Source organism: Etheostoma cragini, chromosome 24 (assembly GCF_013103735.1).
Source record: "Etheostoma cragini isolate CJK2018 chromosome 24, CSU_Ecrag_1.0, whole genome shotgun sequence".
Taxonomy (NCBI): Eukaryota; Metazoa; Chordata; class Actinopteri; order Perciformes; family Percidae; genus Etheostoma; species Etheostoma cragini.
In genome coordinates, this window is record NC_048430.1 from 1,442,383 (window position 1) to 1,461,095 (window position 18,713).

The following is an 18,713-nucleotide window of genomic DNA, read 5'->3' on the forward strand; positions in this document are numbered from 1 at the left end:
ATGGTAGGTCTGTTAGTCAAGTCAGCCAAATACTCCTGCCATCTAATACTATGATATAACAGTTTATGTGTACATCATTTGCAAAGATGTAAATCAAGCAAATTCAATTAGCATCAATGAAAACGTATTCCAATATAATTTCGAATGACTGTGATCCTATCGTTGCAAGGTAATGAACTAATCAGTATGACTAATGGCCTCTGCGTGCAGATTTCTAGAAACCAGCCTGTGCGTGTAGCAGGTCTCTGCATATCAGCCAGCCTTGGTTAAATTCATTAGTCTTATCAACATGTTCTGAGGCTCTGCGCTGATGATCCTTCACTCCGAGGTCGTCACTCACATCTCAAAGACCTGGTGTCACAGTATCAGCCCAGCCATCGAGCTCTCATATCCTCAGAGACTGATAACTCAGCCGATAGCCTTGCTTTTTATCAGCAGAGAGGGCAGCTACTCAGGTTAATACATGTGGTTTTTCACTTGGTGAAAAAGATACTGAGATATGTGGGCCGTCAGCTTGATCTGTAAAGTATGGGATGTCAGGGATGGAGGTGATTCTGGATGTTTTCATCACGCTGCTGTTGTGTAAAGGAGACGACTTTTTCATCTATTACAATAATTTAATTGATTCCTTAAGTAAATTCTTGATTGATTTGATTAAAAGGTTGCCACACCGAACCACAATTGTTTCCCAAGAGTTACCTAACCTTTATTATACCCACACTTAAAATCCTTAAGATTTCAGTCCTGGTTAATAAGGCAACACCACTGATCCACTGAATAAAACGGATCTGCAGACCGTGTCTTTGTTTAGCATGTGCATTTACTAATATAAATACAATGTCTTTCCTGTAGCAGCTTTACAACAAAAGCCACCTTGTGTTTCACCAGCAGAATGCTTTTGTGTTAGCAGCATCTTAATAATACAGATCTGACAAAGTCTAAAGAGGGTAAAGTAAACAATGAAGTCGATCTCGAACAGTAACACACAGTAACCACTAGAATGGCAGAGTCCGCCATTAACAATTAAGTTACTATATAGAGAGGTGATTGCACAAAAATGCTGGCAATTAGGGCTGGGCAATATATCGATATTATATCAATTTCGTGATCTGAGACTAGATATTGTCTTAGATTTTGGATATCTTAATATCGTGATATGACATAAGTGTTGTCTTTAAATGGTTTTAAATGCTAAAATTACAGCAAAGTGATGTACTTTTCTAAATTTACCAGACTGTTCTAGAGGTTTTATTATTTGCCTTTTCTCCACTTAGACATTATGTTCACATTACTGATGAATATTTACCAAAAATCTAAGTGTGAAGATATTTTATTAAAGAATCAATTGTCAACCATAGAATATCGCCGCAATATTGATATCGAGGTATTTGGTGAAGAATATTGTGACATCTGATTTTCTCCCTATAGGCCAACCCTACTGGCAATAGTATAAAAACTGGCATCTAATTTCATGAAAATCTTCAGGATATTAACTTCAACCTTTACACTTGAAATATGTTTTAGCAGCTTGACCCAAACCATATCTCACCGTAGTGTATTTGCCATAACCACAATCTTTCTGTAGATATTGTAGAAAGGGAGAATTCAACCTAAGATTGGCATTTAACATAATCCAGGATTTTGCAGATTATTTTTGCATCATCTATCATCTCTCAATTAGTCCACCAATCTATTATGAAGACTAACAAAATAATCAAAAACAAGCTCTGACGACCTTACATTTAATGAACTGTAAATGAATTAATGACGCTTAAACTGAGCTGAGCACCATTTAGCCCAATTGTACCCTAACCCTCTATGACTTTGAACCTGTGGAGGCTCACACAGTAGCCTTATTCAGTCGAGGACATTAGTGTAACAAATGCCTCCAGTGAGCAGGATATTCTTCATCTGCCTACCTGCCCCAAATGGAGGAGTGTCGGGTAATATGGATTACTTGAAATACAAAAGGGAGCCTGTTCATCATCTAGGGTGAGTTTCAGCAGTTTGGGATATCTGATGTTCTTCCTCCAGCAGCACCTATGGCCGGGCCCAGCCCAAACATCAACACCTCAACACTGTCAGGAATCCAAATCCCTGCAGATTATCTTTCCAAACATTAAGATACGTCCAATGCTCAAATAACCCTGCGTCTGTTTGGGCTCCTCCTTTGCTCTTTGGGTTTGACAGAGTGGGTCATTCATGCCTGTTGGGAACAGTGGCAAAGCTGTTCACCGGGCAAATCTCACAGGGGAGACTTGAAAATGTATCTAAAGAATGAATTACATCGGACCTGACATTGCTATTTGATCACTTCCACAGAGCTACCTGTGTGGAGGAGCGGACGAAGGTAACAGACCTCCACCAGTGCATGCACGAGCAGTATGGAGTCTTTAAATCAGGACAAGTTATTTTTATCCCAAGCAGGAAAATGTGGTGGGTAATTTATATTTTTAAATAAAAGAATATAAGTATAAAGTATAAAAGAATACTCAATGAGCAGAAGAGCCTTAGGAGAAGTTTCCATGATGTAGTTCTCTGACTTTTGCCTTAACACTTGTTGGCTTGCTTATAAATCGGTCTGGATGACATTTTCCAAAATATACACAGGAGCAAGAGGTTTGTGACAAATGGCATGCATTCGATTAATTAAACTCTGTATTAATATTTCTCATATTTCTTATGCACTCAAATAAAAACACAAAATGGAATTTTTTTATCTCCCCTCTCTCTGTTTCCTTCCCCTATTATTTCGCTCTCAGCCTCAGTTTTAAATTTTCAAAAACACACATCAGGGAGGAGTGGTCGAGAAATGCTGCTTTTGGAATAAAAACAAATAAACAATGTGTCCACGCTGGTACCGATGTTTCCAGACAGGATGGGAATTGAGGAAACAGGGAGCCTACATGGGGTAGAACTCTATGTTGTGCCCCTGCCCAGATTTTTACAAGCCTGGGGGTTGCTGGGTTTTATTATTATCTGGGGGCCAATATTCAGCCAGGTGTACTTGGAAAGGCAGGGAGAGTGGTGGTGACAGAAATGAAAAGGAAACCTGGACCTGGCAACCAACAGGAGCACGGGGGGAAATAAAGAGACTGCTGTAAGGAAGAGAGAAAGGATCAGAGAGGTTAGAGACGAGAGCAACAAAGAGAGGGGAAGACATCAAACATTGGAAAGCCGGTAACTCCTCAGCTGTGTAGAAGGACTAGTAAGAGGCACAACGACAAAAACAGAGGATAGCCAAAGTAGGGCGTCAACAAACACATGCCAATGACCTTCTGAATTTACATTTACCAACTCAATACATCCAGTTTCATGGTGAAATTGCAGCATTGAAATGACTACCAGGTCCTTTTCTGTGACTCCTTCTACGCTGACAAACCTTGGTGTTCCTATCCTGCACCAATGACACAATGTCTAACATAAACCCTGCAGAACCCATCCCCCTCTAACTGAGCAACAAAGTGGCCCAAAAGCAGGATTGAGTTCATATTTAATTGTATAATCCAATGAAAACAGCTATTATTAATTGACAATATCTGGTACACTTGACGGTCATGTCAATGATTGAATCCGAACATCAAGGGAGCCCCTGAACCAAAGGAAACAAAGAGCATGGGAGAACGTGAGTTTGGAAAGTGACAGCGGGAGAGGCAGATCAGAGCGGAGGGCTGATACTAAACAGATGTTGCTTGGTTTACAGGGGGAAGTTGGGCTTCTGTTTATGTAGGCCTTGACTGACAGGCGCCACACCTAACCGAGCCACAGCGATGCTGCTTCACGTGCGAGAACCAAGAGATGGCTGATCGAGTAACTGATCAGTTATCAGTAACTGTATTTCCTTATGGGAAATTAGGAACATTATAGATTGAGTAACAACCCCTCAAGAGGATCCAATCAGCATCATCTGCACTCTACAACTCACCTTCCAGAATTTCTCGCCTCTTCTCATTTTGCAGTTTGATGGGATGCTTTGTGTCACCGTGTTGACCAGTGCTTACTTCACACTTTAGTAGGTTTTTTTCCGGCTCACTAGTTTGTCAATGCTGCTTTCTAAATATACACAGATACTGTACACATGTAAGCTCTCAACATTAGAATAAGATGATACCTGAAACTGTGACCCTAACTAATGGCATCCAGTTAAATAAAGGGCAAAGAAAACAAAACTTAGCATTACTTTCTCTAAAGTTCTTCTGAGAAGAAAGGAGAGGATAATCCAACAAACACAACAAAGCCTATTCAGCAACATCTCATTACATCCAAGCTTATTTTTTTTAGACAGATATTTCTTGCCCAAGAGACTATGTCAGATTTCCTGACATTTCATATGTATTAGCTCTAGGCCTCAGTTTTATCACAGCTTCTCCTCTGTTTAATCCAGAGGATGATTTATTGACGGGGCCTGTCTGTACGCAGAGTCTGCCGACCCAGGTGCTGGGCAGATGTTGAGGCGAGCGTGGAGGCAAAGCGTTGCATTCCTGCTTGAGAAAGCATTAATGTCAGTGTCTGATTTTCGTTTCTCTTCGTCTTCCTGCTTTGGGATGGGAGCGGAGATAGCGCCTGCAGGCATGCCATGAACCATAACCAGGAAAATGGTAATGTGACAAGAAGACGCTGTTTGTTTGCGGTACTGTCATCCCCAAACCCACCTGTGCCAATCATGCTTATCAGATCCACATTTCCTATCTGACCTGACAGTGACAGAGAGCAGATCAAGATACAGTGGGGTGATTTCTTTACTTTTTTTTTAAATGGGGGGAGGTGGAAGAATAATAATGAGGACGGTGAAAAGAGATGGGTTGTGGTGACTTTTGACCTGTACCACAGGACTCATTGCAATGATTGTTCCTGTGGTCATGAATTATTTCTGATGTGATGCACAGAGGGTGATCTCTGAGTTTTTGTTTGGTGCATCTTCCCAGACGCACTGTGGGGGCGGCAGTAGCCTGGGGGTTAACTAAACAGGTTTGTGGCCAAAAGGTTGCCGTTGGATTCTGAGCGCTAAAAATATGCGTGGGGGGAAGTGAATAAGTAATGCACACACTTCTCTAAAAAGATGTGCCTCTGACCAGTAGTCTACATTACACACAACACTGTAGTAGTCCCGACAAAGGTGGTGTAAATCTGGGTAACCCTCATCCCTGAGGCTTTGCTGTAAATAAGAGTGAACTTGCCTTGTTAAATAATACATGTTGGGCAATGCCTTCTTTTGTGCATGTTCATTGAAGCTTCAGTCTTGCATTGCTGTGCTTTTGACAGGAACAACACAGTGATCATTTGAGGATCAAATGCACTGAATTTCAGGTTAAAGGTTCAGTCTAACCAAATTACAAAAATAGATATTATCAGCCGTAGCCATGTAGATATCATGTAGAGTGATACATCTGTAAGTCTGTCCTCTACATCGCCCTTTCACATTGCACATAAACACCCATTGTTTTAATAACAAAAGTGCAGCTTTAAAGTTTCAGCATCACCAAATCAATCATTCAAGCTAAACATAAGTTTCTTTTCTTGTGTTAATGATGACACATTTAACTTATCAAAAACAAATACTTCCAGCCATGCATGCAACCGCCCTGCAGGGTTTTCAAGTATATCCACACTTTGTGAGTAAAGAACATTTTGTGAAACGTGATGCCGCCCCCATTTACATGTAACCAGGGTTCCGTATAGCAGACAGACCACAAAGCAAAAGTTTATTTTGTTCTTATATTTCAGTTCCAATGTTAGGGCAGCAATTTTGACTTAAAGAGATTATCTACACACCCTACTTTGGCTGCATCTATTCCATGGGTTAATGTGAACAAAGAGCTCTCAATGCAGCGCCTCGCCGCACTCCATCAAGTGATCTGAGAGAGGACGAAGAGTCCAATAATTCAGCAGCATAAAATATTTAAATCGGCCGTCATCGACTTTTGAAAGGCATTATTGCAGCTTATTTCAGGGGGCTTTTTACAGTCAGAGCTCATCCATGTTGGGAAGAAATTTTAATATGAATCTGGGGCCAACCCCACACTGTATTTACACAGTTAATGGCACTAAATCCTTGTTATCATCTCAAGTGGATTCTTATTTTTAGCAGCCATATTTGTTTTATTTTTTCCAGATGGGAGGTGGGGAAAAATTCTCTGTTTCTGTTTAAGCCACTCATACGGGGTGACATCAGTGGACTTGAATACTCTCTTGTCACGGGATTGCAACATATTGGATTTCTCTATGTAAAGAACTTTTGAGGCCCCTAAAAAAAAGAGTGTCAAAGGTCTACCTGATAAACTAATTAAATTTCCATCGTTGTCATAACTGACCGTCTGAACAGGAGCCTTAATTCAAATATTTGTTTGTGTTGGAATGTTTCTTCATGGTTTTCATATCCTGAGACGTTTCAGCGCTCTTTAAGATATTTTAAGATCAGAATGTGATAATTTTGCTACTGTGGGAAAATGTCGCAGTGCAAGGACATGAATTTCCTTTGCTTAGGCCAGCTATTTGCTCTTACAATAACAACACTGTTCTATCATTATTATTTGTTTACTCAGCTAACCCTCTTTATCTGGGGCGGCCCCCCTTTAAGCGAACACTCTCACATTCTCTGAACTCTCTGGAAGCCATTTCTCAACCTGGGGCCCTCCAATAGGCTGAATGAAGTGAGTAGCTGCTTCATTCTGAGGGGTTACAATAGTTCACCTATCAGATGCCCCCTACAACTGAAAGTATTATCTTCAGCATGAGCCCTAGTATTATACATGGCCTGTATAATACCATGGCATTGAAGGGGACATGCTAGAGCGTTCTGCATTGTTCCCCTCGGGGGTCAGAAGTTGGGCTCACCACACTGGTCGTATTATTTAGAAATCCACTCCCTGGTAGGCTATAAAGCGGACTGTTTTATTTCTCGAATGGATAACAGATATGTGGAAAAAACACAGAGTTTTGTAAACATTAGGGCTGCTTGATTATAAAAAAAATAAGTTTTTGGTTAAAATTGATATCACGATTATTTAACACCATTACTCACTGACTTTTGGAAAGACGTTAAAAAACAGTGAAACACTTAAACAAATCAACAGTGAAATCAAATTCATCTGTGAAGTTTCCCCGTTTTAACCTTATTTTTATTCAGAACACAAGACAAAATAAGAGCTAACCTGCTAAATGTACTTTAATGTGCAAACTAATGATTTTCCCAATTGAAGTGTTTTTGTGGTTGTTGTGATTAATTGTCCCATTGAACATGCAGTTAACATTGTATGCTTTTTTATGTAAAAAATAAATAAAATAAATGATCAGGTTAACCCACAGTTAAAAGAATAGTCAGTTGCAGCTCTAGGTAAATCAGACCTGAAACTGAAGACACAATTATGGGAGTCAAACATTTACTCCACTCAAAGGTTTCTTTCAACATGGTTTTATGCGGGAACAAATTGCTATTTTTTTGTATTGTTTTGTTGCACGTCAGAAGTTGATAACTGATCAGACTGCTGGTGCAATGATGCCTGAAAGGGACTAAGTCCGTCTGAATGGAAGCCTGATGAGAAAATGAAGAGCTTTCACCATCGCCTCATTCCAGCATCCCCTCTGAGTACTTGCTGCACATAAGAGGTCCATTTACAGTGAAATGTATCCTGAGTCCATTCAAATGCTTTCCATGTTCCCAGTGTACACAGACCCCATGCTGGAGTTGAGCCATGCGAGCTGTAGGGGAAGTATGTCAGGGGAGAAAGGCTTAATAATGCACTAATTCAGCTGGTTCGACTTGAATCTCATAACAACCCTTCTCAATGCTGAGGCAGAAATGAGACAGAGGAATGGCGGGGAAGACAGAAAATCCAACCAGGAAATGCCTCTTAATTAAAGCTTGTTAGTGTGTGAATAAATTGGAGGGACAGAGTTATAATGCAATATTTAATATAGAGTAAACATAGATCACTTTGTTGGGCTGTTAGCACTTCTGACCCATTTCCTGTAAAAAGATTATTCCAAAGAAATGAATTTGATGAAATTATAATTGGAATCTTGTTTGCTCTGCTTGATTTTTCTACGTGGAAATCTCCAGCTCCTCCAGCTGCTGTGCCAGATGGATGGATGTATAGCCGTGGCTCGATAGCCCATCGGCTGCCACGTGTTTCCACAATAGGCCCTCAGTGACCACACACAAAGGCAACAGTTGACCACTGACACTGCAGACAATCAGCCCTTAGGGTCAAACGGTCCTGTGCAAAGCATCCCTCATTCAATCTTGCTCACCTGAGGCACAGTACGCCTCATAAAACCCCAATCACTCCTCTGATGTCTGGCCGCAGAGAGAGGGGGTCCTGGAAAATCATTGAGCACCACAAGCACATCACCATAAAGTTGAGTTATGGACTCATGAAAGGCATGCAGATCATATTATCTCTTTAGAAAGTGACTGAGACTCAATAATGTGAATGGCTCCAGCTAGCCGGATGACTCACACAGACAAATGTTACTACATGCAGATGATATTGATTTCTCTCATGGATCTTTCGTTCGAATAACAAAGACCCTAGCATCCAAATTACTTCATTTAAGAAGCAGTTGGTGATATTCAAGGTTGAAAATGCATGGCAAAAGAAACAACATTAAGTGATTTAAAGTATGGAGTTTTAAATCTTAAAAGCAGATATGGTTTCATGCATTTTCATTTTAAATTGTTGAACATTTCTCTTGAAAAGGATGAACCCAAAGAACTTTTTGCAGTGTATAATTGGATCTGCAGAAATGGCCAATCTTCCAGCCACTGACTCTTTATGATTATGCACCATCAGCTCCACCAACAGCTTCTGCATGAATTTCCTTTCAATCATAGTAATGGCTCTGCTTTGCACCTCATATTGATACTTGGCATTTAAGATGATGTGTCGACAGTGTTATGATGAGCGCGTTAAAGCCCTGAGATAACAAATGAATACCATGTGGAAATGCAAACTGCTGGCTTGATTTCTGAACTGCAGCGTGATTAGGAAACTCTATGGCCTGCACTGTGTTAGCAGGCAGGGAAAAGATCAACACAGTCTACCTATCGGTCATGACAGCGCCCGACTCCTCAAATAGTGGGATTGGCATGAAGGTCACTGCCTCCTGACTGCGAGGCTGCGGTGGAAGTGTAGCCGGCAGGCGGATGTGGTGAGCTGGACTGGACTCAACTCCCTCCTCCCTCTCTCCGACTTCTCGCAAAGTGGATACAAGGCTAGCATCAGCCACGAATGCTTCTGACAGAGCGCATTAGCCACGTCAGACAAAATCAGCTAGCCTGCAGACAACACCTTATTATCATGCAACACACTGCAGCAGTTTGATGCAAGGCAGATCTCTCAGCTTTTGTTGCATCCGCCTTGCGTTGCTGTGTTTGCATTCAAGCAAGTTCCAGCGCAGGATATTGTGGAGAAACATTGCAGGGAACGGCTTATACTATCAAAATAACCACCGGCGGTTTTCTTTAAGACATGTCAGACAGAATCAAAGCCATTTTCTCACGATGAGCAACACAGCCCAAAAAGGACACAGGCTGCACACATAATCTCTACCCATCAGAATAACTTCCAACAAAAAAGTGTGACGCACAAGTTCAAACACTTTCTACCACAACTCGCATCACGTGGGTAAAATTGCCCTCAGTGGAGTCTGGGAGATAATAGGAGCCCATCAGTATTACAAATCTTCCACATGAGGCTGCAGGCTTTCCCTCAGGGCTCATCACACAGTCAGGCAGGTGATCTTTTGTTTGGGAGGGAGATGATGACTGAGAGAAAGAAAGAGAGAAAAGCAGAAGGAATAGCAAACAGAGTTTAAAACAAAAAAACAAAAGACAGCTGTGTGGCGGCCTTTTCCCCAGTGTATAGACAATATACAGGAGCACTATTGTATTGTGTCTAGCTCTGCTGCAGGGAGCTGACCCTTTAAGGCTGCAGAGCTGTCTGTACTTCGAGGCTGTCATCAATAGAAAAGCACAGGGGACCAGAAAACTGTCGGTCAGGGCCGGGCCACTGCAGGGACACAACCAGTTGGTGTTCACTTTTACATTAAAAGACACAAACACACACACATACACACACACACACACACACACACACACACACACACGTGAGATGACCACATGAGGGAACACACTTACTCGGAATGTTAAGCGTTTGTATTTGCATACACATGAACAAGCATGAATGTGAGTGCACATGAAAGCACACATATGCAGGCACATACATACATGCACACCTATATTACATACACACTGGGGTTTGACGTTTTGGGGGGGGATTATAGAACAAAAAAATAATTAAAAAACGGAAAATTTAATTAAAAAGAATCTAACAAAGGCAATTATTTGAGTTTTGAGCACAACTTCAAGCTGTAATATGAAGAATTTCTTTATTACAATGTTGCAAAACGACTATACCGTTGTTATATATTTTGTTGAGCTGTGTACTTACATTATACCAAATGTTTCCAACAATGTTCAGACCTGATTAATTGTATTATTTTAATCAAGGACAGAGTCTGTGTCCTTGCGTCAGTGTTGTGGTTGTCTGCCACAACAAATTCTAATTTTTCTCCAGTTTTAAGCCACATTTTTCTATTTTAACTGGATGACGGATTTTAGTAACCAGTCATCTCGATCTTAAGTTACTGGACAAACAACCTGAGCGAAGTGTGGCACCTCTCTGCCGACAAGCCAAACAACATCGGAGAAACACTTACTTTTATTGTAAAAATGCTTTATTCAGCGTTTTGTTGGTTTTAATCACCTAGTCCGTTTGTTTTGGAGAGGAGGAGACCTCTGTGGATAATTCAACGATGAACACTGAAGGAATCCTAACCTGGAGAAAGCGACTACAATGACGCCATTGTTCAGTCTTTTGTTGTTTTGATCAAGAGTCTCTTTGCTGGTGAAAATTACAGATTGTACCTTTACAACACAATATCTTTACAGTTTAAACTCAACTTCCGAGCACAACTACAAAACATTTTAATAAATCATAGTAAGTAGTGAGTTGGCAGCATCTTTAAGCAGATTTTACAGACTGACGCCACCCAACCTGCTCTGATCATTATCAACCCGTCGTATAAACTTGAGTGATTTGTTCATAGTTGTTTAAAAGTGATGAATATTGAGCAATACATGAAACCCAATCATTCACCTGCACATCATTAAAACCAAATCAACCTCAACAATCATGATTACAACCATCAATAACTCTGTCAGTGTCTGTCAGCAGTATCTGTAGCCAGTTTCCTGTAAGAGCTGCTTCTTTCTCATTAGTGGAAAACCAACATTCAACAAAGCCAACACCTCACTCTCTGCTGAGCAACGCAACCTGCTCAGAAACCAATGTTGCACATTCACCGTAGCATGAGTGACAACATGACCTCAATATTTGGGAAGTGTGTTTGTGTGTCCGTTTTGGGTGGTAGCTGTTGTGGCGGTGGTGGAGGGAAGATAATCCATGCAAAGCTCTGAAGCTGTATTCTGGCTGTTGAAAGCCAATAAGGCGGTATCAAAATGAGGGCAGAGTTAATTAATCATCTCTGCTTCCTTTCCACGGCCCTCCCATGACTGTCCCGGGGGCTTGTGCAGTGTGTTTTGTGTGTGTGTGCGCGTGTGTGTGTGTGTGTGAGAGAGACAGAGAAAGCAAGGCGGGGAAGCAGAAGGGTGGTGCAGGTTGCAGCTGGGGGATATTAGCATAAAGTAATGTAAGCCAGCAGACTGCTGAGCTGCTGTAGGCCTGGTGCAAACCTGTTAGGGAAAAAACAGGAAACTACTGACACCTGCTTTGTTCACTGACCACTGAAAAAAGCATCATGGACACATAAAAGACGGTGGAAAAAATATTTGTTGCTTTCTTTTGTACATTGCAATGTGGCACAACAGCAAAGACAGCCAACAAGAGTGTGTCACATCACTTTGCTTCATCACCGCCAGGTGTCCTGTCAGTCATTTTTGCTTAAAATGTGAAACATCTGGCCTTGTTAGTTATCATCCCTCCTGTCAATATTGGTAATCAAAAGATCCCTCCCTTGAATGATTCCAATGTGTTCTTAGTGACCTTTTTTCCCATAATGTTTCCTTGCTGAGCTGCAATGGAGAGCGAATAAGAAAAATGAGGAATTTGGCACTAAAAAGACAGACCCAACTGATGAGTCAAGTAGGGTTCTGCACAGAAGGAATGACTGCAGAAACCAAAAACTATTCCATACGCTTTACTAGCAGACAGACTTGAAATACTGTGAATCTAACCTTTAATTGTGTCAGTTTTTTGGTATGAACACACTACATACTCAAAACCTGTTTAGGATTAGCATGTATTAAAGGATTGCCCTATTGATTTAAAATTTTCAAAACAGTGCCTGCTTGCAATTCTGTTTACAATAAAATAGCATTACTTTGTCAAAAAGTGGGAAAAAAGCAAGTTCCTGCAAGTTGATATTAAAATTAATGGAAAACAATGGCTGCCCAGAGGGAACTCAATCAAAAATAATAAGGTATGCTTTGGATTATTTTGTTATTAGCTAATGGGTTAGAGCATGCAAAACACCCTTTTGCTCCTCTTAAAAAGAGATTCGCTGTGATGACTAAGTCATGAGGAGTGGTGCATTCCCTCTGCTTTATTATTGTTGCTAGTGCCACAGGCAGGTTGATGAGGCTTTTTATTTTGGCAGCACAGGCTCCACCGGCTAAGGATGATCAAGAAAAAGCACTCCTTGGACTTGTAAGGTGTTTTGCACACCAAACAGACCTCGGTTGTGGCCTCGGTGCACGTAACGCTTTCATTCAATTTACAATAAAAGTAATGTTAACGGGACAGTCTCTTGCAACCCAGACAAAGCTTTCTTTAGAAAGGAGGCTTTGAGTGCAACATCAGTACGGACATGCAACACAGAAATATGATGGACAGTGCAGAACATCAGCCATTATGCCAACATTCATGCCAAAATTAAAGACAGAAAGAAAGAAAGAAAGAAAGAAAGAAAGAAATCACTTTTGAAGTACTTTTGCTACGTAGAAGTCTTTCAGGCTGGAAAATCGTGTGTGTGTGTGGTGTGTGTGTGTGTGGTGTGTGTGTGTGTGTGTGTGTGTGTGGTGTGTGTGTGTGTGTGTGTGTGTGTGTTTGTGTGTGTGTGTAGATTTTGGGTTGTTGGGGGGGATTTCTAAACGGAGCACAGGGAGCAATCTGGGCATGAGGAGAAACTAGAGAGTGAAATAAGATGGAAAAATGCAATCATGCATCCCGGGCCTCTCCAGCTCCTCGTTGTGTTGTCCCCCCCCCCACCACCCTCCTCTCTCCTCCACGAGCCATTAGTCACTATCCAGCTCCTGTTAATGTAATTAGATAAAGGATACATGGAGCCACAGAGCTCGGCGGGGACATTTGTCTGCATAATTGCGTCCATGCGGTGGCAGAAGCTAAGAAGCCATGGATTTCCACAAAACACCTCTAACTAAGTCAGAAGAAGTTAAGGGAAGAGCAAAAGAAGGACGGAGACAGTTGGAGAGTGAAGGAAAATGAAAGATCGAGAAGAGAAAAGACAGATCCCCTGAAATTACCCATTGTCTTTCTTTTTTTATCTTGTACGCATATCCAGAAGAACATAAATCACTTTTTTTCTGGGCAATCCAAAAAGACAAAAAATACCACATCAGTTCTGCTTTTACCACTCCAAAAAAAATAAACACAAAACCAAAGACACCAAAGCACTCGAAACCATCCTCACACATAGGTGATATTTTTAGATCTGGCTGTTGCTATACATTCAGATGCTGGTTTTCTCCCCCCAGTATACACATGCATGTCAACACATACACACAGCTCATTAGGCAAACTCGTGATGAACTGTCAAATGTCACAATCCATCTCAACCACATGTGCAGATGGCACGCTGGTCCCCTGATTCAGACCTTCTGGAGATGTATCGCAAAACGTGAAACAAGCTTGATTCTCGTTATTAGTCGCAGCTAGTGACCTACATATGGAACATAGTGAGATCGCTACACTCTGCACCGCACACAGTCCAGGAGTCCTGCATTCTTTTACATTGAACAATCATAGACACACACCGTGTCTGTCTAACAAGCAAAGCCAGGGATCTAAATTATGATTACTTTTTACTATAAATGTACCTTAAGGTTTTTTTTGATTAATCGTTTAATCAAGTCATAGTTGTCGAACCAATAGTCAGAAACCAAAACAAGCTACAAAGAAGAAAAGCAGCGAATCCTCACAGTTTTAGAAGGTGGAACCAGCAAATGCTTGTCTTTGACTTCAACAATAAACCAAATACAAACTTGTACTTCACTTGCTTGCTGATGAATTTTAACTTCCCCTTCACCAACCCTCCCTCCCCGGGCAATTCCTGTAGTTTGTCCGGGACACTAGCGCTGTAGGTGGTTGTGGATTTGGGCGGACTGGAGGGCAGGATGTTAGCCTGATTATCACCCAGTCAGACCTACTTCCAGCTCCAGACAGCCTGCCTACTGCCCCAGATACCTCCTAGACGGATGGAGGGCTGGAAGGGATAGAAGGACCGGAGGGGAAAAGTATGGACCCAGACTCACCGCCAGCAGCTCCAACAAGGGAACGTTTCGGAGTCTTCCGCACACCGACACAATGCCGTGGTCCACGAACTGGCTCATCCTGCGTCCGCTTGTCTCGTCTGCTCTTCCTCTTCTTCCGCTTCGTTCCCCACTTCTGCCCTAACTGCCTTGCTGAGTCTCAGCTGCTGCCTGCCACATGTGTGTGTTTGCATTCAGCTTTGTGTGTGTGTATGTGTGTTTGTGTGTGTGTGTATCTCTGCGCAACTTGGAATGATGATGCAGCAGGCATTCAAGCAGCCTTGGCAGTGAAAAAGCCTCGTCTGAATTCTCGTTTCTCCTCAGCAAGGCCACATCAGCTCTTGTCAATATTTAACCAGCAGGTCGGGACTGATTAAATCACCTGGGCAAGACCAACTGTGGTTTGCTGCCCAGGAGAACGTGCAAGTGTGTATTTTTATCGGTCTGTGTGTGAAGCAGCAACTGGCTGGTATTTGTGCAGGCGTGTAAAGACATAAAACATTAACACATGTCAAAACAGTAGTTTAATTCAGACTCCAGGTCGGGTATTTCTCCTCTTTCTGCAACTCCAGCTTGAGTCAAAATCTCACACTCGGTCATGATGTGGCTTCTGAACACTGGCCGCTTCACTAATACTACCGCTGTTGCCACTCGGGGGATATCTAAGGCAATGTAAAGACGAACTTGGCAGCACAAAAGTAAGGAAATGTGTGTGTGTTCATGCAACTGACTGGCAGAGTGACATCATTATCAAACAGCCAATGAAAGGGCTCCTTGAACTTTGCCTCAAGAGTATTTCCCCCTGTCTCACTGCTAGCGCAGCGCCTCAGATCGACATCAAATATGCTGAATGACTCGCTAATCTGGCAGGAGAAGAGAGAGGGTCCTGATCCAACTACTTCATACTGGTCATTACACTTTTCCCTGGGATGACACATGGGTCAATGGGGGATAAAAGTGAAAGAGCAGTTCTTGTCTAAGTAACACTTTTTGGCCGGTGGTTTAGCCAGGAACTTACAATAAACGGGCAAGTAGAGACCGGTGTCTCACTTGAAGACACAAAGCCGTTTGAGCCTCTTTAACTGCAGTCAAATCCTTATAAACTATATATGAGCTGCCTCAGAGGAGATGCAGTCTCACAGTGCCATATTCCAAATTGCAGTTTGATATATCACGAAATAATGCATCTACATCTTGCAGATATGAATTTTCTGCTCCAGCTGACCTACATAAGCTGTGTTTTCTCTCGCAGAGAGTTGATCCCATGACCTGTGGCTATCGCTGTGATTGATGGGCGTTGAGTGACAGGTGTTGCTCCTGCTTAAACAGAGATTACTAACTCATCAGTTAGTAGGCGCCTGGGCAAGCCGTGCTGAGGAATTTATGACACGAGACACAGTTGCTTCACACCGCTCAGGTTTGTGAGAAGCGAAAGAAGTAATGCAGGTGAAAAATCCACGCCCCTTCTTTAAAGCATTCCTGTAAGTGACTAATTGTTTCCCCATCAAAGCAGGCGCCGCCTAGTCATGAGTCCTTTATTAAATAGAATATTACTGTTGTGCAAGCAAATTGGGCTTTCACTACTGGTTTGAAGATGGATGGATGGATTAAAGCTAAAGCTACCAGTCATCTGTGCATCAAACCAATGTAAACCATTATATAACGGCAGTGAACCAGTCCATCCAGAAGACATTATGGACATTCTATCACTTAAATGAACAACCATGTCTATATAAGAAAGACTGGGATTTTTAATAATGCATCTTTTAGTGATTCATGGATGCTTCATTTGTCAGGGTGAACGCACCATAACACTAATGAATTTGGTCTGGAATGGCCAGAAAATTGAATCCTAGTTGGAATGACGGACTATTTTGGTAATTTATCCTTAGCATTTGAGATGGTCCATTTGTCAATGAGATTAATGGTAAAATAATATAAATATAATATAACAAATCAAGGGTAATTATTGTGATTTGGAATAGCCGTGAGACTACACCGAGAAAGAAATGACTAAATAATTTATGTCATTTGTCAAGTTAGAAACTATTTGCAAATGACATGATGCTGAAATTCCAAAACAGCTGTGTCAGAATGAGCAAAAACAAAACAACTTCCATCCCCCCCAACCTTTTTAACCTCTAACCCTTTAAAAACAAAGAGGTCACCAGGTGCGAGGAAGCACCACTCCTCTAGTTCCACTGCATGGTATCTGCTCAACTTGCCTCGTCTCTACTCGCTTTTTTTGGTTTTCCATTACAAAAAAAAAGTACCCGATACCTGCAAACAGGTACTTTTTGTAGTACTACCTCAGTTGAGGTTCCAAGCGAGCTGAGGCGATACCAAAAGGTGACGTGAAAACCTGCAAACTACTGATTGGTCAGAGAGATTTATTACTAATCACTACGTCATCATTGCTAGCGACAGACTATTTACCAGTAAATAGTTTATCCAGTATTTTTTGGAGCTTCCAGGTTCTTTAAAAACTAATTTGCCTTCTGGGTGTGGCAACAAGCCGAGAATCAAAAACAACACACCTTCGACATTCTGTGTGTGTGTGTCGCGTTAGGTCACAGCAGTTTTCTGCTAAGACGACCAGCCTCACGCATGAGGCAGTACTAATCTGCAATGGAAAAAGGAGGACGGGGCACTGCGGTCGAGTCAAGTCGAAGTGAGGAGTGGTGAGTCGAGCAGGTACCATTAATGGAAAAACGCCATATGTGAGCACCTGGTAGGAAATCACCATACAGGTCCGACCAGTCTCTGCAGGGTGAGACAATTACCCCAGAAGGGATCTATTTTACCCCTATAATGAGTATCATTGTCCTCAGGCATGCACACGTGTGGTAATACCCTGTATTAAGACTCACATACAAACACAAGCTGAATTGCATGTAGAAATACTTGCATATATTATGTCCCCATATTCACGCACGTTAGCACACAAACTTAATCAACCCATATCAAAACAAAGATGAGGCCTTTAGCATTCATAGCCATATATCAAATGATAGTTTTAAAGTGGTTTCTGGATATATTTACTAAGGGGATCGGAGCTAATGCGGAAACATGTAAATATTTCCCTGGACTGGGACAGGAGGGGTTCTCAGCTTTCAAACCCCCTCAACAAATGTATAGACTGACATCTACAATACATCTGGTTTCCCCACATGTTTATCTCTGGTCTCAGAAAGATCCCAGCTGAGGGTTTGGCTCTGCGCCTGATGAGGAGGATGTGATCACAGGGGCGGCCACTGTGCAGAAGAAGAGAAAGGACGTGCTTACCACACCACCACACCACCTTCTGCCTCTCACACCCACACCCAGTCTGCCATACAGGGAGCCTGTCCCACCCCAGCTGCAAGGTGAGGAGGTGGGCTTCCCTGTGCTGTTGGCAGATGCAGCTACTCCACAGCCTCCTCTATCTGCCTCCTCCTCATATACACTGAGGTCCTAATCTGCATGTCCAATCCTGTTAGCCGCCCTCTGCCAGGTTTGTCTTGCTCAAATCCAAACCTGCCATGCCAACGTTGGATCCAAAGATGGTGCCTCATCTGCATATGATAATCAAACATCCCATGGGATAGAGCTTCCACACCAGGTGGACGGGGTTAACACCCTGGGATAAGCTCCACTGACTCCTGTGTTTGGATCATGTTTCAAGTTTCTCTGTTGAGACTGGCCTCTATTTAAACAAAGTAAGCCCAAAATAACACGGTTTTACTTGTAAGAGAGGTGTTGTTTTTACACAGCTTACCTTTTTAATTAACTGCAAAAATACACAGTTTTCTTGGTTTTTCATATTTATTAGTTTTATAAATATAACCACATTGTAAATACCAAGGCGACATTTACTACATTTTATGTTGCTGGCTTCGGTCATGGTGACACGACAAGCTCTCATACACTTGTTTTCAGTTAAAATTTGCGCCAGACTGGATTATCAAGGATGATTGGAATTAGGATGTTATTGGTTAATTAGACTAATGACCTGTGTAGGGAAACACTAACTCATCATTGATGCATATAACACAGTATGCTTCTCTCTTTGTGCACTTTGTAATGAGAATTTACCTGAATAAGCTTAGATGTGGTTAGTATAAAGCCTTATTTCCAGGGAAAGAAAAAACATGAGATGTTTTTA

At 41.9% G+C, this 18,713-nt stretch overlaps 1 protein-coding gene across 4 annotated transcripts in view; it reads right to left on the reverse strand.

The window, feature by feature from the left end:
• Positions 1-18,713, reverse strand: part of LOC117939235 (nck-associated protein 5-like) — a 121,844-nt gene that overhangs the window by 88,596 nt on the left and 14,535 nt on the right. Inside the window, exon 1 of one of the 4 annotated variants that reach the window (XM_034864376.1) lies at positions 14,573-14,693. The exons of the other annotated variants lie outside the window; for them this stretch is intronic. Within the exon in view, the coding sequence (XP_034720267.1) occupies positions 14,573-14,650 (78 nt within the window). The 5' untranslated portion in view covers positions 14,651-14,693. Of the gene's footprint in view, positions 1-14,572; positions 14,694-18,713 lie in introns of those variants that run through there. 4 annotated transcript variants of the gene reach the window in all.